Raw genomic sequence first — 23,600 nt, forward strand, 5'->3', positions numbered from 1 at the left:
GTGACTTTTTCCGTCATACGAGAGCGTCGTTCGCGAAAGTGAAATGTAAACTGACTGAATGCGAGCTTGGTATTTTTTAGAGGAGGTAGAAGAGGTGGTTTCCGTGAAGAGTGTATTACGTGCATCGAGCAACATGGCTGCTGGCAGTGTGAATTTAGTTTCCGGTTCATTGTGCTGCACAATTGCTCTAATGAAGTGCATTGTATGGAAGATACGGGCGACGTCTGTACACCCCTGATACTGTCCGTGAGTCTTGGTATAGGGATTTTGTCTTTTTACGGTTTATCTCGCGCCAGGATCTCTTGCAGCTGCCGTCACACGGCTAGACTCGTTTTAGTTCAGAAATCAGTCAGTGCTGCAGTGAAGCATGTGTCCGGATGATCATATTTTTAGCCTAATGAAAATAGGTTATGTCCATGTGTCTGTCTCCCCTCTTCCAGTAACTTTAGGATCAGTTTATGGATTTTCATTCTTTGTACATTTTCGTTTGCTACTGACATTAATGCCAATATGGCTGCCGCGCAAATCTGTGAGATGAAAGTGACACTAGTGCCACTTCATATAGGATCCTGAAATGTAGATCAAAAAGAATTTCTAGCTTCTTACGAGGCTCCTCTTACAGGATTGAGCTGGCCGTGGAGGTCTGTGGTTTCAGTGTCGTTAAATGTTTTGATTCTAGCACTAAGTGTGTTAGTGCCAACCAGAGACTGAATGTTTTGACCAAGTTATTACAACTTCTGCGTCATATTTTTAAGTTCAGGGTTAAAATTGTTTATGCTGACTGAGTTTTTCTGTGGTTTTCCTCAGTTCCTTCAGGCTGATTCAAGCGTAGTAGCTGAAATTTGGTTACAACTGCTTCATTTTATATCCTTTCTGATCCATCATTATTGTGTGACCAAAATAAATATAACAGTAAGTTATAACATGAAGTTTATATTGAAGCAGACATATTCATAATAGGAGAGAATAGTGTTTATGAATGAGATACCATTTATAGGCATTGAAGGGGTTTATTATCCATGTTGGTTACCGAGGTGAAAATCATTTTCTGTTGCAGGTGTCGATGATGTCCACAGACGGGACAGGTATGACCCCCACACCCCACATAAAAAAGGAAGAGGACCCTGCCAGCTTCCAAGCGTGTTCCCCATCCAATAGCAACATGTACTCCCCCACCACTACTGTCCTGCATAATGATGTAAGTACCTGCTTTTTTGTTGCACAAATTAATGTACATTGTAGATAGTATCCTTCTTTTTTTCGGTTTAACAAATGTTTATACGTTTTCCAGTACCCTTTTACGGGTCCCCGACTTTTTTTCGTTGGCTCGATCTATAGACATTCGGTAGGACTCCTTGGACGAGGGATCGGCCCGTCGCAAGGCCTCTATCTGTACACAGGACAGCACAACAGAAAAACGCGGACAGAAATCCAGGGTTTGAGTGGGATTCGAACCCGCGGCACAAGGCCCACGCCTCAGACCGCGTGGCCACTGCGGATCCCGTAAATAGTATCCTAAAAGCATAAATAGCACAATTTTCACACCACACAAGTTTTGACTGTGGAGTCAAATTGCTAATTTCAAGTTTGTGTTACGCTGAGTTTGATGTTGGTGGCTTCAAGTGGTACAGTAAATAGTAGCTCAGAGAAGTATTGCCGTAATGAGATGGTGTAACCAGGCCTCTGGTCGTCTGCCGTCTTTGTCCCTCTTCAGTCATGTGAGTGCCTTAGGCAGGCAAAATGTGCCAGCGTATTGAGAGGAGATTGTGTTTCCATCCGTGATCTCTGGAAGAATTTCTTCTCCCGTCTTTACGTTTCTGGCTTTATTGATGACTGTTTCGCTGTTGTACAGCGTGCACAATACGTGCATGATTCTACAATAGAAAAATAATTTCCCATCCTGGGTTTAAGCTGACAGTGTTGGCAAGCCTGCCCTAAAACTAGAGTTAATATTACTTTGTGAATAGGAGACACATTACTTGTTAATTATATTTCAAGGTTGTACAAATAAACTGGTTTCGTGTCATGTAAACATATTTCCTCATCTCTGCTCGTTTTCACGATGTTGATCGGAACTTCCATTGACAGCATCTTTCAAAATGTTGTTTGCATTATTATCATATATGTTAATGTTACTATTCTTCCATGTTACAGTGGGTTTCACAAGCCCAGAAGATATCACTCGTTATCTAGATTTCATTTACGTTATGACTTTTATCGTCAGGGTGGACTTATTTTACACACATGGCAGTGATTTAAAAGACGAAAGTTTGCATTTTTGTTTTACTGATGTCAGATGTCATTATATGAACATTTTGTCGGATATTACCCATTGGCTGAGGTATACCCGTATTCTAGTCGTCAAGTGATTGGTTGACATTATCCTGACAATCTGTTATATTATATTTTGCCATCCTGTTGTTCTGAGTATAACCTGTCCTGGGAAGAATACCATCTTACACACAACCAGGTAAGAACTACATAAACACAGAAGAAGGCAGTGGCAAACCACTTCTGTATCACCTGCCTAAAAACATATGAACAGGATCCTGTAAAGGAGACGGCGTAATAAAGAAGAAGGTGACAGTTGGAATTGAGCTTCGTAATTTGTACTCTTCACCGAATATTGTTAGAATGATCAACTCGTAGAGGGTTAGATGTATGGGGCATTAGCGTACCTTAGAGGAATTTAACAATGCATACGTTTTGGTCAGAAAATTTGAAGGGCAGAGATTGTGGACCGGATTCAACTGGCTTAGGATAGGGTACAGTGGCTGTTCTTAAGAAATACATCTGTGAAACTTTAAGTTCTATAAAAGGCGATGAATTTCTCTTAGAAGGACATCTGTTCTGTAGCAGCAGTAATAGCGGGAGGTTTATAGGCACATTAATTCCTAAGGCTGTTTGCTTCTACTAGTAAACACAGTTCCAGTGAGGGGTGTAGGTGATTCGGTAAGCATCTGCAAGGTACATCTGATATATAAGCCCAAAAAGGACTTGTGTTCTGCGCGTGCACACACACACACACACACACGCACATTGTGTGATTGGACTGTGTAGAGGCTTCTTCATGCTTGATGAAAGATTCTTAGAGTTAGTTAACTTATTAATGTGATTTGTAATAGAAATGAATCTCTCTCGCATGCAGATGGAGTACTGCGAGAGCCAAGATTCACGGAGATATGAAGTTTCACAGTCCAGGTCTCCAGGCAGTCCCGATCGACAATACTGTTCCTCCACCACGCAGCCGCTGGGTGACTCCATGCTCGGCCATGCAGAGGTAAGTCTGAAAGGATGGATGATAAATGATTTGATTGCCAGGTTTCAGTGGGGGAATTGGGATTGAAGTTTGAGTGTAGTGAGATTTGTGATTTGGTAATGAAGGTTTAGTAATCACATAATATTTGAAGCTTTTACAGCAACAGAATGCAGTGAACTCTTTTCTTAAGTGATCAGCTGCGTGAGAATGGAGTTAATATTTAATGTTTCGTAGACTGTCTCTCCGTCCATCATCAGAGTTGATGTGATGACGATTCTCAGAAGGCAAGGCTTCTTCTCTTGCACTACAGCCCTTGGTGGGCTCTGGCATCCTGAACAATATGTCTCCATCTCTTCCTATCTTGAGCTACCTTCTTCCGGTTGCTCATCTGCAGTTTCTGACAGTTTGCCAACTTGTAGCATTGTTTGCCATTCTCAAATTATTTGCCTTAATTCGTTGCTTAGTTCGTCGTCTTTCATACCTATTCCGAGGCCTATTATCGGGTTTCTGGACAATGAAATATTTTCTGGGGGTCAGGTCGTCAGCCTGATGCCCCAACCCCCAACCTGGAGGACCAATGGGCTGCTCTTTGTCTGGTCCCTGCCCTTCGACCTGTCTGGCTTGGGTGACCCTACCAGGAGCTTAAACTCCCACCAACATAGCTCTCAGGGTCCTAATGGGACACACAAACCTTCCTGCCACGGTAAGGCAGCAGCCCTTGATTGAAAAGCTATCACTATTAATAGTTTGCATTTCGATTAGATAATACCATTCTGTGAAACACCGAGCATGTGCAGCGTGTTTAACACCTGTTTTACAGTAGGTGTTTGTCTGAAAATTCCAGAAGTACCTCTAATTCTTCTGTACTCAGACTGCTTATATTTGTATTTGCGCGGTGAACAAAAAGCAAATAAGCCAGTAGTCACGTGCAAACAAATACTTTCATTAAATACAGAGGTTTGGTTTCTGGACTTGGACATTTTGACATTCTGTGGAGCACTTGTGACAACACCATGAGTTATTGGATCATGGTGGCCCTTATTTCACAATTGTTTGAGATTGACATAATTTTCAGTCATTGTAGGAATGCTATACGTTTCCGTTTTTGACATAGTATGAGTCTGAGAGTCCTCTCAAGTTACATGTTAATTTTTTTTTCAGATTAGTACAATGTATTTTAAGAAAAGCTAGAGCAATGAACTTGCTTTTATTCTTCTTCTTCGTCTTCTTCTTCTATGGCTCTCCGGTCCGTATTCGGTCCATGGCCTCCTCAATTCTCCTCTTCCATTTGGTCCTCTGTTAGGTCCGTCTGTCCGAGGCTTTGATCGAGGCTTCAAAACATCTTCCTTTTTACGGTGCAAAGTTGTTAGCCTTGCGACCAACCCCCATCCTGGAGGACCAGGGTACCTGTCTTAGTCTGACCTCTCCCCCTTGACCAATCTGGCTAGGGAGGCCCTACCAGTAGCTATGCTACCACCAGCTTGCTTTTATTAGTTCTGCAAAAAAAATTCCTACTTTTTTCTTAACACTGCCACAATAAATCTGATGAACTCGGAACATATACTGTCTTGGATGTAGACAAAATTCTGGTTGCTTTTAGATAAAGATCCATTCAAGATTGCTAGCTAAACTGTTTCTGTACATTCTGAAAATCTTATGGATTATGCTGCTATCTGGTGGAATGGAAGGTGCCAGGTCCGATGAAATGCAAGTGGAGGACTGAGGTAGTTATAACATTTACCATCTGAGTGTGCATAATGCGCACCTAAGGACACTGATCAGTGATTATGGAGCAATGGTGAAATGGTAACTGACAAGGAGAGACTGAAATACCTGCCACTTTGTGTCCCAGAAATCCCACATTATTTTGAACTTAATCTTCTGCAACAACAAGCTTGTATCCAACTCTGTGTACTGTGGAACAGCCACGTACTATGAGGCATCCATCTTGTGGGCTGTTACTTCTAGTCGTGCTACCTATACAGTTTTCTGTCACTGGACTATAATACGTAATACTTTATCTGTAAAATGCTAGTGATTGCAATTTATGGTATACTCATTTGGATGAAGGTTTTTAAATTTGCTTAATAATCCATTAGCGTCTTAGATTATTGAAGCTTTGCTCCCTAAATGTAATGGCTGTCATTATTGTTGTCCAGTACATTCTTGAAATGTTCTAACAGTTTTAGTTGTTTATGCTGTTGTGATGAAGTGAAGTGCGTTGATAAAGAATGGGTTTTGTTGCGTGTGTAAAATGTTTGAGTGGCAAGAATCACTATTGTGCTTCATATTGTAATGTATCATCACCCTGATGACAGAGGCAGTCTGACCTCTGAAATGTTGGTTAACATCGACCAGACTACACAGTGCAACAACCCAGAAGACAGAAATCTTCATACTCTGATGACAGAGGCAGTATGACCTCTGAAACGTTGGTAAATATCGACCAGACTACACAGCGCAACAACCCAGAAGACAGAAATCTTCATATTTTATTCGCCCTGATGACGGAGGCAGTATGACCTCTGAAACGTTGGTTAACATCGACCAGACTACACAGCGCAACAACCCAGAAGACAGAAATCTTCATACTCACCGCTGCGAGAACCTCAGATCTTACGAACAACAGTATGTTTGTAACATTGGAGAGTTGACGGTAATATGAACGGTATTGAAGACAGTAATATAATCCTTCTGAATACTGAAATTGTTGTAACTGTGGGTGTTTTAATATTTATTTTTGGGGCTAACAGAATTTTGTATCACTGGGCTGGGAACTTTGGAAGCCATTTTGTAAGTTTGCGTTGTGCTATGTCACTTTAGATGCAGGATATTTTTTGCTGATATAAGTTACTGGGAATCCTGGCCTTGATGCCATGGTAATTCACTTTGTAGTTTAAATCAATATGTCTCTGTTACTTCAAAGAGTGAGATCAATAAACTTGCAGATATATAACAAGTGAACAGGGTTAAGTAATTTATTTATCTTTAGACTGCTGAGGAAGTGCAATTTTTCTATGTTACTATTGGAAAGGACAAGGAAGACCGAGGATTACGCAGCGGAGATCTATTGAAAAGGAAGCAAGATCACAGGGGAAAAGTTGGAAGGAAATAAAGGCACTCGCCAACAACCGAGTGAGGTGGAGGAGCTTTATATCAGCCCTATGTTCCCGAGAGGAATAAAAGGAATTAACTAACTAACTATTGGAAAGGAAGCAGATCAATGTAATTTTAAGTTCTGTACTGGTATTTACATAGAGTAATGTATAGAAATCGTAAGATGAAGGACCTTGTTATATGAACTGGGAAAGTGTAATACATTATAGGGTGATTTTGTCCAACTGTCTGTCTTCACGCCATATTTCACAAAGTAAATTATGACTTTTGATGACATGCACTAAAATGAGCTGGGACACAGTTCTCATTGCAGACAGTGATATTTTTCTTCTGCACGACATCAGAACAAGATCTGATACACGTCTTTTGAAGACATGGAGCTACTTCTTGAGGGAGGGGGGGGGGGGGAGTAAATGATCTGAGTGTGAAGCTTATCACTCACTTGTACTGTAATGTAGTCTGGTAGAAGTTTACCAACGTGTGCTATCTCCATCATCAGGGTGAAACGTCGGTGGACTTCTACCAGACCACAAAGTGCTACAACCCAGAAGATGGCCGTTTTCATGCTCGCTGCCTTTAGAACCTCAGATCCTACTTATACTGAGGCAGGAACATTTTAACAAAGAAAGAACAGCAAAAACTGATAAGATGATAGAACAGGACTGAATGAGATCTCACCGTTATTATCACATGTTATGAATTATTGTTAAATGTGTAGAAACACATTTGAATTCAAAATGTCTTGGAAAAGACTTATGTTGTGGCACTCCAGTTGGCAAATGCTGCATTAAGTAGCCATAACTCAGCTGCCAACAGGGTGTAGCAAACAGGTTTCATCATAGTATTTAGTGTCTTCCATAGTTGTGTGAGACAATGATAGTTTATTTTGTTACTTCCCTTTTTCTAAATCCAGTCATTTCGTATGCACATATCTAAAATATCTTTAACTTCAGTATCAATCTTTCCTCAAACTCTCCCCATCACTTTCTGATGACCTTTCCTGTCCTTACTAGAATGTGCGTTGAAGTCGTCCAAAATAATAGCATGATGGTTCTTATCCTTTGGGAGTCCTTTCTGTACTTTATTTTGCTCCATTTGGTGGTCACTGAAACATTTACGTAAATTAGACTGGATGATTTTTTTGTTTTAGTATTATGGAAGTCTACATATTTTTTACAGCTGATTATATCGAGGGGGATGGGCAGTGTATGTAGCACACACTCTGGTACCAAGAAATATATTAATAGTTTTTCTTGTGGAATTGAAGGGAAATTACTACTATAGAAATATAATTGTATTAACAAAGTTAATGTTGGTTGGTTAGTTATGTTATATAAGCAGTGTTGTTCAGAAAAGATTAATTCTTTATAGGCCATAGTTAACTGTGTATACCACCTTTTAGGTTGGTATCTCTGCTTGTCACTTACACAGTGTATTTATGGGTTTTGGAGACATTTTCATAACTAATGAAGCATGTTTTCTTTTAGATAATTAATCACATTTTTAAGTACAATTGAGACGAGTTTTATCCTTTAAAGGGTTAAAGCTAATATTTATTACACGCAGCAAGGCCTCGAGTGATGTAAGGACTAATTTTTATAAATTGTTACAGAAGTTGAATTTTATGCATATTGGAAATTACCTTATATGCTTTATCATATTAGACATTTTGATGGTACTATGTAGATAGTAAAAATATTTTGGCTTAAGTGTGTGTCTAACATAGTGGTAGCTTGTAAATTAAATGTATGCGTGCAGTGAAAGGATTTTTTAACAGATGCAGAATAAATCGTTTAAAAATTACTTTTTGGGGTTTATATGCAAAATCATGTCTTGTAAGTCAATCTTGTATAACCCAGGAAGATCTGTGTTTCTCCAGTAGTCTTTGAAAATGTTGAAAATTCAAATTTAACTACTTATAGGTATTTTTTATGGTGAGTATGAGTGGCATGTTATGTTTGTATATAAATTAGGTTTCAAATTTAGTGTTTTAAAGACAGATCTTCTTGAACTTGTACCAGGTAATCAGCATAAGACAAAGTGGTTGGTGTCACTTACGAGCAAAGGTTGAGCTCATCTTGTTGCCAGCTGTTGTTTAATGTAAGAGTTAGTGTGGCCGGGGCAGTCGATCATTCTGCGGACATGCATAATGATGCTTGATCTCTGTTCTTCATGCGAGGGGTGTTTGATGCAGAGCCAAAGTCAGACAGCATCTGTTTCATACAATGTGCAGACTGATTTAGTGTGACACTGAGTTATATTGCAATGTGGTTGGTTTGTGTTACAGTGCTTGATCAGGGTGGACTGCGATATAAGTACTTTTCAAGATAAATTATATCATTTGAAAATAAGGGCTGTCTGTTCAGGAAGGTGGCAGTTGTACAGATTAATTTTATTTTGATACAGAATGTTAACATGCATTTGCACATTTCTGTTGTAACATAATTTTATAAAATTCACATACTTATTGTTAATAGGTCTAATAAACTTACGAGGCAAATTCATTTGTACTTATTGAAACGTAGCTAGTTTTGGTGGAATTTTGTGAGTGAAGAAATGAAAACTGATGGTATCCCAGTCTGTACAGTCATGGGAGAACTTGTGTGTTGTCTGCATCAGGTAAAGTTCTGTATAATTTCTTTACTCAGACTGAGTAAACAGTTTATGTGGAAAAGCAGTTTTTAAATTTTTTGTTGTTTTGTGCTAATTAAAATGTTTTCACAACTAAGTAATTAATTATGTTACCAACCAACTTCATGATATAGTGTTTTGCTGCATGTCGTATTCATCTTATCTTGATCAATTTGATCTACTTAATAATATTGAATGAAGAGTGTTGATGCTTCCTGAACCTGTTCCATGGATTTACCTTTCTGTTTTCAAAATATTGTGATTATATTTGTCTATATACAGATCATCCCCATATCTTTTTCCTGTAACTTACCTTCTGATGTTCTTTTGTATACAAGCTGCTGGAAATGGTTATGTATTGTTTTAAGTTATTGTGATTTGACTGTGTATTTCATGATATTTAGCTCATTTAAGTGTTATGATCCCGAGTGCATTTTGAATTGTTTATAGGAAGTCATGAAAACCATTTTTATGTTATGAAAGGACACAGTTTTTTCTGTAGAATCGTATTACTGAGCGATGTGTCTGCCCATCTGTCTTGACCCTTATTAAACTTCAGACAAATTATACACCCTGAGTTATAAATTTTTATGAAACTTAGGATGAACTCCATACCATTGCAGACCTCTTCGTCTCAGTACCTTCAACTCTCTGTCATCAGTAATACCAATATGGCGTCCATGCTAACTTATGATATGGTTAGTGTATGACTTTTATTTATCCTTTCCATGTTAATTTATGTTTAAGGAAGCATTCTTCTTCTTCTTCTTATGATGCAAGGTTGTTGGCCTTGCGACCAACCCCCAACCTGGAGGACCAGGGTACCTGTCTTAGTCTGACCTCTCCCCTTCGAATTCTTCTATTAGCATATGTTTATAATTATATGATTTATATTGTTGAAAAACCACAAATAGTTAGCTTTAAGTATTGAAAGGTTGTGAGACATATTTCTTTTTGTGATCTTAAATGCTAAATAAAATCCAGACCAGATAGAACTCTTCTGTGCATCATGGAAAAGATTACAGTATTTTCTTCGGAACAATGCAAATATTTTTTGTGATAATGAGCATTAGTACATCATTGTAACCTGACATCCTGCAAATACATTGGCTGTTGGTATGAGTGTATTGAAACCTTTTGAATGTTAAATTTCTGCTACTTTTGTGTGAAGACAAACAGTGTAAGAGAACATTGTTATTAATTGTTTGGTTTGTAATTTGCAGGAAGGGATGAAGGAGGAGGACCTCCCTCGAAGGTTGTGCCTTGTTTGCGGGGATGTTGCATCAGGCTTCCATTATGGGGTAGCTTCCTGTGAAGCATGCAAAGCATTTTTCAAGAGGACCATTCAGGGTAAAGTTGCATATTGCCGAACCTATGAAAATGTCTGTGCTGGAGTTACAGATACAATCAGTAGACGTAAAGGTCGAGATTTATCTTGGGAACTTCCTGAGACATTCTTCATTGATGAGATAAAAATATATAGGACATTTCATGGGGTGACTCTGTGTTCTGTAAATGAAAGGTTGCCTACTTTCTGATGTCCATTATATAGAATTGGTCCTTATCACCAGCCACTGGAACAGCCCAAAAGAGACTCAGAATACAAACAAGTGTTGGAACTAAAATTCAAGTTCTATATTCAAAGAATTGGTTGTTCAGATTTTTAATTAGATAATGAGTTTTAATATAGTTCTTTTAGGTTTGTGATTGTGGTCTAATATCATCTTGGCAGAACTCTCTTTGGAAGTTGTCCATTGACTGGGTAAAAATAAATACATGTGTTTTGGCAGTCTTGGATTTAGAGATACAAAATCCACAAGCTTTGTCAAGCTTCAGACATTCCATAAGTATAACCCATCTATAAATTTTAATAGCAATTATAAATATGAATGTTTTAAACATGCATGTGATTACCGATAAAGGTAGAATCTAAATATAATTATTTAACTAGCAGTAACAAACATTGGTAGTTACGAGTAAGAAACTTTGTCTTGTGATTTCTTTATTATTTTGTGCCACTTTAATGGAACATAAGAACAATTAAAATTGAAGTGTATACTGGTATGATTTGATGTGTGCCACTTTCCGTGAGGCGCTGTGTGCACTTTTAAACTCTCAGTGTAACCTTGATTTTGTCATCTTAACAGTACAAGGTATCTAAATAAGTAGAAAATTTTCTCACTGTACAAAGTGATGAATGGCCCAATTACCTCAAGTTTTTGAGGTTGAAATATTTTCTTGAACACTTTGGTTTAAAATGATTATATCAGAGAATGAGGCCATATACTCGAATGTTTAAATATTTTCAAATGACTTGTTACTTGTAGTTGTGTTATAACTGTGTCGTTAATCAGAATCACATTTCCTTAAAATGCCGGGGAAAATTCAAAACAATTTTACAGTTACCTTGTAACAAAAGATATTTGCTTGTTCTTTTATAAGCCTTATATACATAATATACACATCTGCTAACTACTCACATTGCCAGTGCCATGGTGTTTAAGAATCATGTTGGTTTGTTCTGAATAGGAAATATCGAATACACTTGTCCTGCATCAAATGATTGTGAAATTAACAAACGACGAAGAAAAGCTTGTCAGGCGTGCCGCTTCCAAAAGTGCCTGCGAATGGGCATGTTGAAGGAAGGTGTGCGGCTGGACAGGGTGAGAGGGGGTCGACAGAAATACAGACGCAATCCTGAGCTACCTTATCAAGTTCAACCCTTACCACCCATCAAACCAATCCCCACACTTGAAGGTAAGGTGTATTTGTATTTTGTGTAAAATGTGACAAATTTGTTCAGAATTTAAGAAGTCAGTAATATTTAGCTTTTGCCTGAAATTGTTCTTGTGGCTGATTTCTCCAGATATGACCTTTAAAAGTTCTGGCCTGTAGTCATTTCAGAACTGGTTACGACTTCATTTCTGAGGTGGACCACTGATGATGCGGATTCATTTTCCAGCTATGTTTCTTTATTCATAATCCGTAAGACGCAACAAAACAATTTATTTCCAGCCATAGCATAATGGGGATTTGGTGCTATAATGGTAGAGTCTCTGTAACAGAAATTTCAGATTCAATCCTAGCCACAGCCAATAACGATTTTATGCATTTACCCTTTTTTTACTGGTGACAAAAGAATAATTTTATGAAAGTGTGAAATGCCAGGTACCCACAGAACTTTGGAGCCCTCATTAACTTTGATTTAAACCTCACTTAGTACAGTGCTGCCAGCCAGACTTTATCTCCAAGGGTTAATGGTTAGATGTATGAAAAAGGTCAAGCTTCCATCATCATCATCATCTTGTCATCAGGGGTTGTGTATTCTGCTCTGAATGTGGCCACACTTCAGAAATGGAGTGTTTACCGCTGTGTTTGTCAGTTTTTTTTGGGAACAGCAGTATTTTTCAGTTGCAAGTTGTTCAAGAGCAATGGCACAGTTATGGATCTTGACACAGGAACATATCTTTTCAGTAATTTTACTTGGCTTTTTTGTCTGGTAATCATATCATTGCTCTACTGTTGACAGAGAATAAGATGCTGGAGGCACTGTCATCATGTGAACCTGAAATTCTGCTTGCCTCCCATGATTCGAGTTTGTCGGATCCAGAGTATCATATCATGAGCACTCTGAGCGAGCTGTATGACAGGGAACTGGTGCTCATCATCAGTTGGGCCAAGCAGATTCCAGGTGTGTGCAGTGTTACCAGACTGTCTCAGTTTCAATCAGTAGAGATGAAGAACTTAAGGTGAAATCTTTATTATTTTAATGTGCTGTTGTACAAAATGCATGAAGTGAACTTACATAAGAGATGTAATTTCCATTTGTCTACATGTTGTAACTTTGAAACTGCTGATTGCATTTGGATAACATTTTGTGTTGGGGATCCGCAGTAAAATGTGCTAAGTGAATTTAATTTTGGTTTTTATTGTCCAGTGCAAGAAACGTTCAGTGGTGAGCTGTCAGTGTTCATGGATCTGGATGCATAATTTCAAAGTAAATCTTGTGCTGCTGGACCAGTAAAAGTGAATGGCTAACCAGCCACTTTCTGTGGGAAATTCCAGCTGAAACTTTCCGTACTAACCCGCAGGAGATCGACTGTCATGTTGCTTGAGAACTGCTGAATAAATGCCCATAACATTTTATACTGGGGAGTTTTATTACTATAGTCAGATTGCAGACAAATTGTTTATGTGCTCTTAATGTGGGTGTTTTTTGTTTTTTTCTTCAGGATTCACTGACCTCTCTCTCAACGACCAAATGAGGCTTCTCCAGAGCACGTGGGCTGAAATTCTAACACTTACACTCACATACAGATCCTTGTCATGTACAGGAAAACTAAGGTTTGCTTCAGACTTCACATTGGATGAGAAACAGGCCCGAGAATGTGGCGCAATTGAGCTTTACCAACACGTAAGTGAAAGAGTGCCAAGAATTAGTGTTTAGATTTTATCATTAATTTCCATAGTGTTATCAGTTTTTGCCACACAGATGTTTTATCAGCACTGGACACAGAAGAAATAATATTTGGTGGGCCACAGGCTTAAAATTGATGATGATGATGATGATAGGATGAGCAGTGAAACTGGTGGAAAAAATAGGGCACTAGTTTTTAGGATTGGGGATATAAAGTGTGTCATGTAGAATGATAAATGCCTCAGCCTCCATAAAGACTGCACAAAAATAGTTATAGATCATGCAGTTCATACAGTGATGCTTTATTATCCATATTGGAAAATGAATGGATTGGCTTTTTGACTACCATTCTTCTTCCTCTTCTTCTTCTATGGCTCTCTGGTCCGTATTCGGTCCATGGCCTCCTCAATTCTCCTCTTCCATTCGGTCCTCTGTTAGGTCCGTCTGTCCGAGGCTTTGATTGAGGTCTCGAAACATCTTCCTTTTTACGGTGCAAGATTGTTAGCCTTGCGACCAACCCCCAACCTGGAGGACCAGGGTACCTGTCTTAGTCTGACCTCTCCCCCTCGACCAGTCTGGCTAGGGAGGCCCTACCAGTAACTATGCAACCGCCAGCGTAGCTCTTGGGGTCACTGAGATAATCAAGCCCCACCACCACGACAAGGTGCAGATACCATTAAGTGGGGGTTTTGACTGCCATTATATCTACTAATTTTGTATGAAAGTATCTTTATTAACAGTTTACTAGTCTGTATAATTGAGTAAGGAAAATCATGTTGCAGTGTATGCAGATAATTGAAAGGCTAGAGAGATTGAGCATCGCTAAGGAGGAGTACTACATTATGAAGGCTCTAGTTCTTGCAAATTCTGACGTGCGCATGGACGAGTTTGTATCACTCAAAAAGTTTCGGGACAGCATCCTTTCAGCACTCTCTGACTGTGTTGCAGTCATACGGTGAGTTTCATTTGTCCCTTATCGTGCAAATATTTCAATTCCCTGCACTTTCCAAGTGTCATTATTCTGGACTGCAGTGCATTGTTTAGCAGTTAAGAATGTCTTTATGTGAGATCTGAGTTTTAGATCTGTCCATGTCATCTCATTTCTCCCATTTGCAAGGACTTTTATTTTGTGATATGCCATGTGCATGTACCATCTTACTATTTCTTATGTTATTAATTAAATTTAATTCCTTTCATTGGATACGTGAAATTATTTAAAGATGTGAGAGTGTCACAGTGTGCTTACCATAGGTTAGCAGTCATAAGATCTGTTGTAAGCAAGCCGTTTATGTTTTCAGACCAAACACATCGACATACCATATGCACCATCTCCTGCTGTGCCTGCCATCTTTACGTCAAGCAGATCAGGTAATCAGACGATACTGGACGGGTATTCATCGTGAGGGCAAGGTACCCATGAACAAATTGTTTGTCGAGATGCTCGAGGCTTATTTCCGATAGGACAGGCTCACTCGGACATCAGACGAGGCTCAGTGTGGTTGGACATCAGGTCTGTATTGATCAGTATTATTGAGATGTGTCTGGATTTTGTGATATGAATCCATCCAAGTGACAGGATCTTCCAAAAGTATCTGTGGCTCACAGATGTGAATAACACTCGATGTTGAATCATGTAACTTTTGATGACTCATATTTTAAACTAAAAAGAATATATATCACATTTGTAGTACATAGTCATTGAATGCAAGAAGGTCTGATTTTAATTGAGTACACTTATTTGAGTCTGATGTGGAACAAATGATGTGTTCTAGTGATTGGCGTGTTTTATTTAAAGTAAAGTAATTTTAATTTTAAGGTGATGAACATTAGCTGATATGGAATGCAGTAACAATATAAATTAAATTTACCAACTTTTAGATCAACACGTATCACTTTGGAAGGGAATTGTTCTCTGTAAGAGGTGAGAAGTACCAGAAAGCTATATTAAAATTTTGTGTTTAATTAAATTCTTATCACATTTGTTATAATTTTCCGTATCTTTCATCACATAAATAAGATACAGAGTCAATGGATGTTTTTAATTGGTTGTTGACGTGAGTATACATGTAACCGTGTAAAGCAATCATTTTGTATCCAGTAAAATGTCTGTAGAAATTAGTGTGATTGGTTTTGACTATCTCTGTTCTTGAGAAGAAAATGTTATTGTCGGTAGCCATAGAGAATATTTGACAACAGAATAAAATACTGCCCCTCATACACATCTCAGAATACTGATCAAGCACATGCAGCTGTAGTGTTCAGTTTAAAATAATTGTAGACCAGAGGTTCTCAACCGGTAAACAATAGACTATGCACACATTTTTTGTGATGATGTGTTATTTTATATGATGAAAAAAAATTACCTGATTTCAGAAAAAGCTGTTTGATAATGCCTTAAGTAAAAGTAAAGTTTGTCCCACTATACGCCATGTAGGCGTTTGGGGTGAGTGGAGGTATAGCTCCTCTCTTCCTTGACCCTGGCACTAGATGGGGGTGAGTGGTCAGCATCACGCCCCGGCCGGCCCCCGTTGGGGATCGAACCGCGGTCGTCCAGCCCGTAGCTAGTCACTATACTGACTGAGCTATCCCGGCTCATAATGATAATGCCTTAATTATTTGGCAATAAGCAACTTTTCAGCTTAATCTTTATTGGAATAAATTATGAACAGTCCAGCGGGCCATGCGTTGCCATAGCATACCATTAAACCATTAATACCTGGTCCAAGTGGTAGTCCTATAATATGGGGATTTAAATCCTCAATTCTCTAACAGTGGAGGATGCTGAAGAATGTCGAGTCGTCTAGGATGTATCTTATTGATAAACACTTAGAGTGATGCATGTGTATCACAGTAATAAAGTCTTCTTTGGCAGTCAGCTGTGTGTGAATGGAGATAATATCCAGCATTTTGAAGACTTTCACAGCCTCCATCATAATGATGGAGGTTAAGACATTCTTTGAAATGGTGGATACTAACTCTTTACTGACATGGCTGATAAATAAATACAATGTCATATATTTCAGTAGTGACTAATTTTGTTGAGTAAAATTAATGTGTAATGTGTGAAACTGTTTTCATTAGGAAGTTAGTAAAGTTTGTAATAAATAGTTTCACTAAATTGTCTTCATTACTTAAGGTGGCAGCATGTAAGTTGATAAGAAGTGGTGGATCTTATCCCAGGTCTTTAAAGGTTGAGAACCTCTGTTTTGGACCATCATTTTGATTGGTCTACGTGTGTTGGAAGCAGTTTGTACTATTGGATGAATTGTCCATGATAATGGACTCAGGGGGGAAAAAGACTGAGTTCATGCAAGTCGAGATAGATCGGCTCTCAGCGAGGATATTTTTTGCATACAGGATTCAGTCATAAATGAACTGTTTTATCCATTTTCATTGCACTATCTGAAGGAAAGTTAAATTAGGATAAGTTGCATAAATGTATATATTTTTATACACAGGTTTAATTTTAATCTCACATGTAAACAAAATTATGACACCTGGAACATTGTATAAACTTCCTGAAAATATGTTCAGTATGAAGTTAGTGTTGAGTTTATTAAATATTTTGAATTACCTGTAATCTTAACTCGCAGAATTAATCTAATTTGATATTTACAATGTACTATGAATACTTGTGCAATTTATGTTCAACCAGAATTGAATCCTGAATGTGTCTCTCATGATTAACTCAGCTGATCTCAAAGACAAAGACAGCAGTTGGATAAGCATGTTGAATTATTAGGTGTATGGAATGTTTCATTCATGGTTGGGCTTCACTCGAATGTAAAAATATTTCCGTAGATGTCGGTGTCCCAGACAGGATAAAAGTGTTAACATTCTTATTTAAAGGTTTAGCGCCTGGAGAGAGTTCGTGGTGTCAGAAATGTCTACTTGTGGTTCTTCATGAATAAAACATTCTATATTGCTACGGAATGTTCCGAACGATATTTGACCCATATTCATAGGCAAGCCTCAGTGAAGTAGAGCCGGTACTGAGTCACCGCCACAGTGAGGCTTGGGTACAAATATGGCAGCGGAGGATTGATTGTCATTTGTTTAGGGGGTGAACATTGTTTTTTGTTGTAACCAGAAAAAGATATGGTTTATCATTGGTGTCGTAATAGGATAGTAACGAAACCTGATTCGTTTCTGTTACTGGTGTATCGAATCATCGTTTTAGAAGAGCTAGAAGAATTATTTTTTAAAATTTCTATGACTTAAAAGACTGATTGAGGATGATGTTTCAAGATAAAGGGCTTGAATGCAGCAGAGATTGAAACATATACCTCTGTTGTTTCTATAAGAAATTTAATTTCTGTTTTTAAGACTGTTTTAAGTTGTATATATTTATCTGAAGTTTTGTTTCCATATTATAATGATAAAGATGTGATAGCTTTTATTTGATTTGCAAAGTTAAGAACACTGTGTACTTGCAGTCAGTTGTTTAACTGTTTCAATGGATTCATGTGTTAATGGCCGCATGCTTTGTTTCACAAATTTGTTACATTTGTTACTACTGAAGAGTGTCTGGGCTTTTATATTTGCGTTGCCGAGTACTGAAAGGATGTTCCGTGATAGAAACAGTCTGAGATCATTGCTTATGCCAATTCTTGATGTGAAGTACTGAAATGTAATTTTTATTTTTAAAATATATTCTTAGTCACTTTTTTCAACTGCTGTGTAAATTTATTTTGAAATTTAAATTGGTTGTTACATCTGTAACATTAGCGTCACAATAAACTTATGAGGTAACGAAGCAATGACGAAGTCATACAGTTGTTTATAAATCCTCCTGGGATACAGAACATTGAAATAATTATTTTTGTCATTGTATACCATCTCAGCAGGATAACAGTATAATCTTTGCTCCATGTGGTGGATCAAAACAAAGCTGTACGTATCGTTGAGAAATCTGACGGAATTAATGTTAATTGAAGTGTTGTCGATTACGTTTGATTCTGGCAATGTCCAGTACGAACACTTCTGTGTTGATCGGAACTTTCAGACCGTGGCATTCACTTCTTAATGTGTTATTGTGAAGTGAATATGGTCATGGCAAATTTTTCCTTCGGAACTGCTGGTCTAGAGCGACAAAGAAATTTGCGACACTTTGTATATGTACAAATATTAGTGTTTGTATTAGATTTGATGTTCTCTTAGCGGTGAAATTTTGTAGTCTTCTGGGTTATGGTGATGGAGAAAGTATGTTCTTCAGAAATGTTGTTGTAATTTAACATTGCCTTATCAGACAGCAATATGAAGATGGTTATGAATAACGAGGGAGTAAATGGGAGTAATGTATTGTGAAGTACCTATTTACATGATCTAGGTGAGAGAAAAGTATATTTGACCCATTAATTCTGAGTGTAAATTATTTTGAAGGCAACAGCGTGGTATTATCTAGTTACATTTTTCCTTTGTTCATAGCTGTGGTCCTTGCGATATGTGTGCGCATATGCGTGCACATGAGAGTGCATGTGTGCATGCATGGATGGATGTGTATGTATTTCTCCCCTAAAAGTGTTAATAAATTTTATTATAATCACAACATTCAGCTGGAAGGCCGTGCTAGGAGGTCATCTACATATCATATTTTTAAATCACTACATTGAAAAACCTGAGCATGGTGACAGCAAAATTCTGAGGTGGGATAATAAAAACAATTGAGATAATGGAGCTGTCAAAATTATGCACTTTTTTAAATTTTAATAATAATATGATAGTTATGGATAATATTTTTCATTTGATTAGAAATACTGATGAACCATTTTAGTTAGGAACATGAAATTGAATGTAATGGGTAATTATAAAGATGTCTGAAAGAAAAGTTTTGTTTAAATTGGTAAGAGCATAGCTGTGTCGCAAAATCCTAGATGTTATGTTTTTTAGCATAAAAAGCAGTTTATCTAGTGTAACATATTCGTGACAAATTGTAAAATAAGCAATTGTATTTCCGGTTGAAAAATATCTCAGGAATTGGCATATGCAGTCAGAACATAAAATGTGGTCATTCAGTGCGAATTAACGTTATTCTGTAAATTAGAATATGTTAATGACTTGTAGTGTTCATAACTTTTTAACATAAAGTAATAGATAATGGCACAAGTGTAATTCCTTGTTTTTATGTGAGGTTTTAAAATGTAGAGCAATAACAAACTGTGTCATGCAAGTGAGGATGTCCGCAGGCATACAGGTACTGTATCGGTATCCAATACGACATGCCACGTCTGTGATATATCAACTTTGTGAGGAAACATTCTTCGCGTTTCTAGATCATACCACCGATTCTATAGTATTTCTAGGATATTGCTGTTATTTACTATGCTTATAGAGCCATAGTGCGTGACTTACGCATTGACAGTCTTTTAGTTTTCTTTATTGGTATTGTTTTCTGCAAGCCAATGAGCGTCAGACAGTGAACATGTTTAATTTGCTTTATAATTTCATAGAATTTCTCTCACACGTGAAGACAAGAAATTTGCCAGATATAAATACAGTACCTGATAGAGGTAACTGATAAGATGCGTGCAGTTACGTAGATCGTAGTTTAGGTTTCTGGAGCGTAATCTTTTGGTGAACTTTGTAAAAGCCATTAGGTTGGCACTTTGCTTTCAAATTCTTATTTAACGTTTTTGTTAATGGAGACCGCGTCTATGTTTTTAAGATAGATCTGGTTAGCAGTGGAAGTGGATACGTGTGAATCATATTAACGTGTATGTACCCAGAGAAAAGTTGCTATTGACATTTTACTGTTGCACGTAACTTAAAGTAATTAAGAGGTGTCAGAGTTGTACCATAAATGTTATCTCAATATTTTAGAAGAGGTTTTAAGGTAAAAATGACTGCTATGTTTATTTTTGTACATCACCCTCACTTTTTGGCAGATTTAAGGTGTGTGTGCGGATCCCTTATGTGCAAATCTGTTTCATGGTTTATTGCTACCTCTCTTATGGTTATTTCTCGATGTTTTTATATACTGCATATAAATCACTTTGCTGTGACATTGAATGTCGAAGGAAAATGTTATAATATCTTTGCTTGACGAAACTATAATTATATTTTGAATTGATGTAATCTGTGAAGTCTGTGCTTGAAAATTGTTGTGCGTTAAGGAAAGGACACTGTGGGGCTACAGCATTTTTTTTAAAAAAAAAAATTGGCCTGGTTTGCTCAACTTCCTGTGGATTTAGGCGACATTTGTACATTTTCCAGTGAAATTCAGTATTGCAGCGCTCTGGTTTACATATTTACATTTTTTTTTTTAGGAAAGTTATAAGATGCAGTTTACGTCACCTTTTATGAATATATCATATTCTGAAAATTTTGACATGAAACAGGTTTGAAACATATTCTCATATGTGTTAAAAAAAGATTTTTAGTGTTTTAGGACAGGAAACATATTGGGCTAAGCCAGTAGTCACAATTATCGTTATTAACAATATTCCATTTAGAAGCTACTATTAAAACATGTGTCAACAATTGCATTTCATCTGTTTTATTCAAGAAAGATGTTTCCTTTTTTTTACCAGAACCACATCAAATATGAAATATTCACTTCCATGTGATGTATCCTGCATTTTAATGGTAATCCAGACGTTTGGTTCCACCATTTTCCATTCACCTACTTAAATGTTAATTGAGAGTTAGTCAGTAAAGCCCCGTTCTTATGGATCCTGAAGATTTATTACTGTGTTCACAAGAACACAGTAATGGTCCCTATTCTGAGTTGGACGTTTCCAATCCACACCCTTTCATCCTATTTCCCATTTGAATATTAGCTGAGTGAACTCGTCCCTTCAAACCTACCAGTCAAAATTCTCATCTCCTCCATGCAAGACTGTCAGACTCTGTATCCAGCATCCCAAAACCCGAAAGGACCTAAAATCCTAATTCATTTCCCAGTGAAGTTTTTAGGCAGCACAATGATTGCTGGTGTCTTTCCATAAATTTGAAACAGCGATGAAAATGCCTTTAGAAGTTGGCTAATACAGAGTTAAATTGCAGGAGAAAACATGATGATGGCAACCAGATTCATGCACGTGTCTTATAAACTGTAAACACCTCGGTATGAAAGAAGATTAAGGTAAGCAAAATATTATGTCCAGCTTTTTCTAAGCAACAAACATTTAATATGAAATGCACTGGTAATGCTTTCCTCATTTGTATATGGTATGATTATTCTTTATTCTCAGATGAAGCTATTTCTGCAGTTAGTGGATCAGTGCAGTGTTCCCACTGACAGTTCTTTGTGTTTAAAATGAATAAATGGTGGTACATAATGAACAGACTGGATGGTTCACAAAACGTTTACCGTCTGTTGGGAGCTCTACCTTGAAATTACCGTCTCTAGGTATGTCGTGACGCAATTTCCGCCTCCAACGAAGACGAAGGTCACGAGTGAAGGAAGTAACGCGTGTGATACTTAAAAGTAATATGGAAAATTATGTTAGAAAAACTGTCATATAGTAGGAAAAGTATATATGACTTTGTGCGAATAATGGCGAAGTCAAATATTACGTTGGTTGTGCTGAATGTTTTGATCGGGTTGTGTCACAGTGCTTATAAATATTTCGTGCCGGTATGACTCCGTGTGGTATAACGGGGTAGTTTACTTGCTATATTACCCTTACAAGTTTGTTAGCCAGGCAATTGAAATTTCACTTATATTTTATCTGATGTGTGTTCAATATACAGAAATAGGTTCGATGACAAAGTTTTAGTGGCGTGTAAGTACGTGATGGCTCGTTTAACTATGAATAATTTCAGTTTTGACTATGTCCCTGCTAGAGATTTTGAGAATCTTGTTCATGTTCTTTTGAGAGGTCACGGTATAACTGAGATTTGAGGTTAAAATATTTAATAGACCGTGATGGTTGTCCAACGGTAGTGTCGTTCAAAACTGACAGTGCATGTTGTGTTGTGTGTGAACTTTGGTATGGGTCCACTTCGTGACGTTCGTGAAACAGTCTAGTTTGAAGATGCTGCACGGTGGCTCCATCATCAGTGGCGGGTGTATATGTAAGTAGCAATGCATTACAGTTTCAATTGACTAAAATGGAGCTGTGGTGCACACGTCTTGAGAATAGAGGAGGTCTGTATTTCCCCATCTACCGGAACGCCGATGAATAACATCCTGAAACAAGTAGAGCGGAGGATTGAAATGGAATACCATTCAAATTAAACGTATTGTTTTTAATTATATAAGAGTCCGTGGATCGGGAAAATTAACCCCGTTATAGAAATACGTAGTTATAAAGATTGTCGTCATAGAACATGGAGACAGGTTAACGGATACAGTGGTTGTGTTGGAACATTTTCTACTTTATTTGAAAGTATTAAATCACCCATGGCAGCGACTGCATGCATGCTGGTGATGACCCATTTCCAAACAGTACAACGAGCAGCTTAGGATGAAAAAAATAAGAAGCTGGCGCTGTTAATTGCAGCTGGATTGCCCCTCCTTGACAAATTCCAAGATCTTCATTTCATTTTACTTCCTTTGAAGTGTTGGCCTTCTGTCAGTCATTCAGGAAAAATGCTAACAAGAGGAAAGGAAAATAGCGAAATACACAATTTAGCAACTTAGGAACAAGGAAATAATATCCCTCGTTTCCGTCAGCAAAATTAAGTATTCACAGAAGCGAAGGGAATTTGACAAATATTGAGAAAGACACGGAAAGGAAAACGCTAAATTTAAAGCAATGGAATTTCATTAAAATAAATTAATTTTCAGATATTCTGTAGATTTATGTAGTGTTTCTGCCTGCTTTAGGGAAAGACCATCACGGACGATTATTAAGGTCATTATAGTTTGAAAGAAATATGAATTCTTGTTTTTACCGGTCCTGTTTGACATATTAAGTATGGATTCATAAGTCGTCTATATTTATAATTAATTTCATGATATTTCTCCTCATTTTCCTTCGCATGAGTTTTGGGCGTAATTCTTCCAGAAAATGTTTAGTTTCTTCACGTAGGCATACTCATTCCGACTAATCTTATGAGTTTCAATTTGAAAATAATTCGTGTCGGCAGTGTTACTAATGGTTATGGATCCTCCAATCGTTTGGAAACTAAAACGTCACTGCGAGATCGAAGAATGCTTTAATTATTATCCGTCTTAATTAGCTATAAGCCTACATCGCATCGCAAAAATGATGACGCTACGTTTGTTAA

General features: G+C 37.5%; 1 protein-coding gene across 7 annotated transcripts in view; it reads left to right on the top strand.

The window, feature by feature from the left end:
• Nucleotides 1-20,908, top strand: part of ERR (estrogen-related receptor) — a 61,974-nt gene extending 41,066 nt beyond the window's left edge. For 6 of the 7 annotated variants that reach the window (XM_022085524.2, XM_022085523.2, XM_087352845.1 and 3 more), the window contains 8 exons: nt 1,058-1,198; nt 3,149-3,280; nt 10,231-10,357; nt 11,537-11,764; nt 12,537-12,698; nt 13,240-13,421; nt 14,207-14,379; nt 14,723-20,908. In XM_022085524.2, the coding sequence (XP_021941216.1) occupies nt 1,064-1,198; nt 3,149-3,280; nt 10,231-10,357; nt 11,537-11,764; nt 12,537-12,698; nt 13,240-13,421; nt 14,207-14,379; nt 14,723-14,885 (1,302 nt within the window). In that variant the 5' untranslated portion in view covers nt 1,058-1,063 and the 3' untranslated portion in view covers nt 14,886-20,908. Of the gene's footprint in view, nt 1-1,057; nt 1,199-2,012; nt 2,471-3,148; nt 3,281-10,230; nt 10,358-11,536; nt 11,765-12,536; nt 12,699-13,239; nt 13,422-14,206; nt 14,380-14,722 lie in introns of those variants that run through there. The other variant, XM_022085529.2, reaches the window with a different exon arrangement.
• Nucleotides 20,909-23,600: the final 2,692 nt, after the last annotated feature.

Source organism: Zootermopsis nevadensis, unplaced genomic scaffold (genome assembly GCF_977971745.1).
Source record: "Zootermopsis nevadensis isolate Lab colony 2312 unplaced genomic scaffold, Znev_1.0 Znev_ptg000021l, whole genome shotgun sequence".
Classification (NCBI taxonomy): Eukaryota; Metazoa; Arthropoda; class Insecta; order Blattodea; family Termopsidae; genus Zootermopsis; species Zootermopsis nevadensis.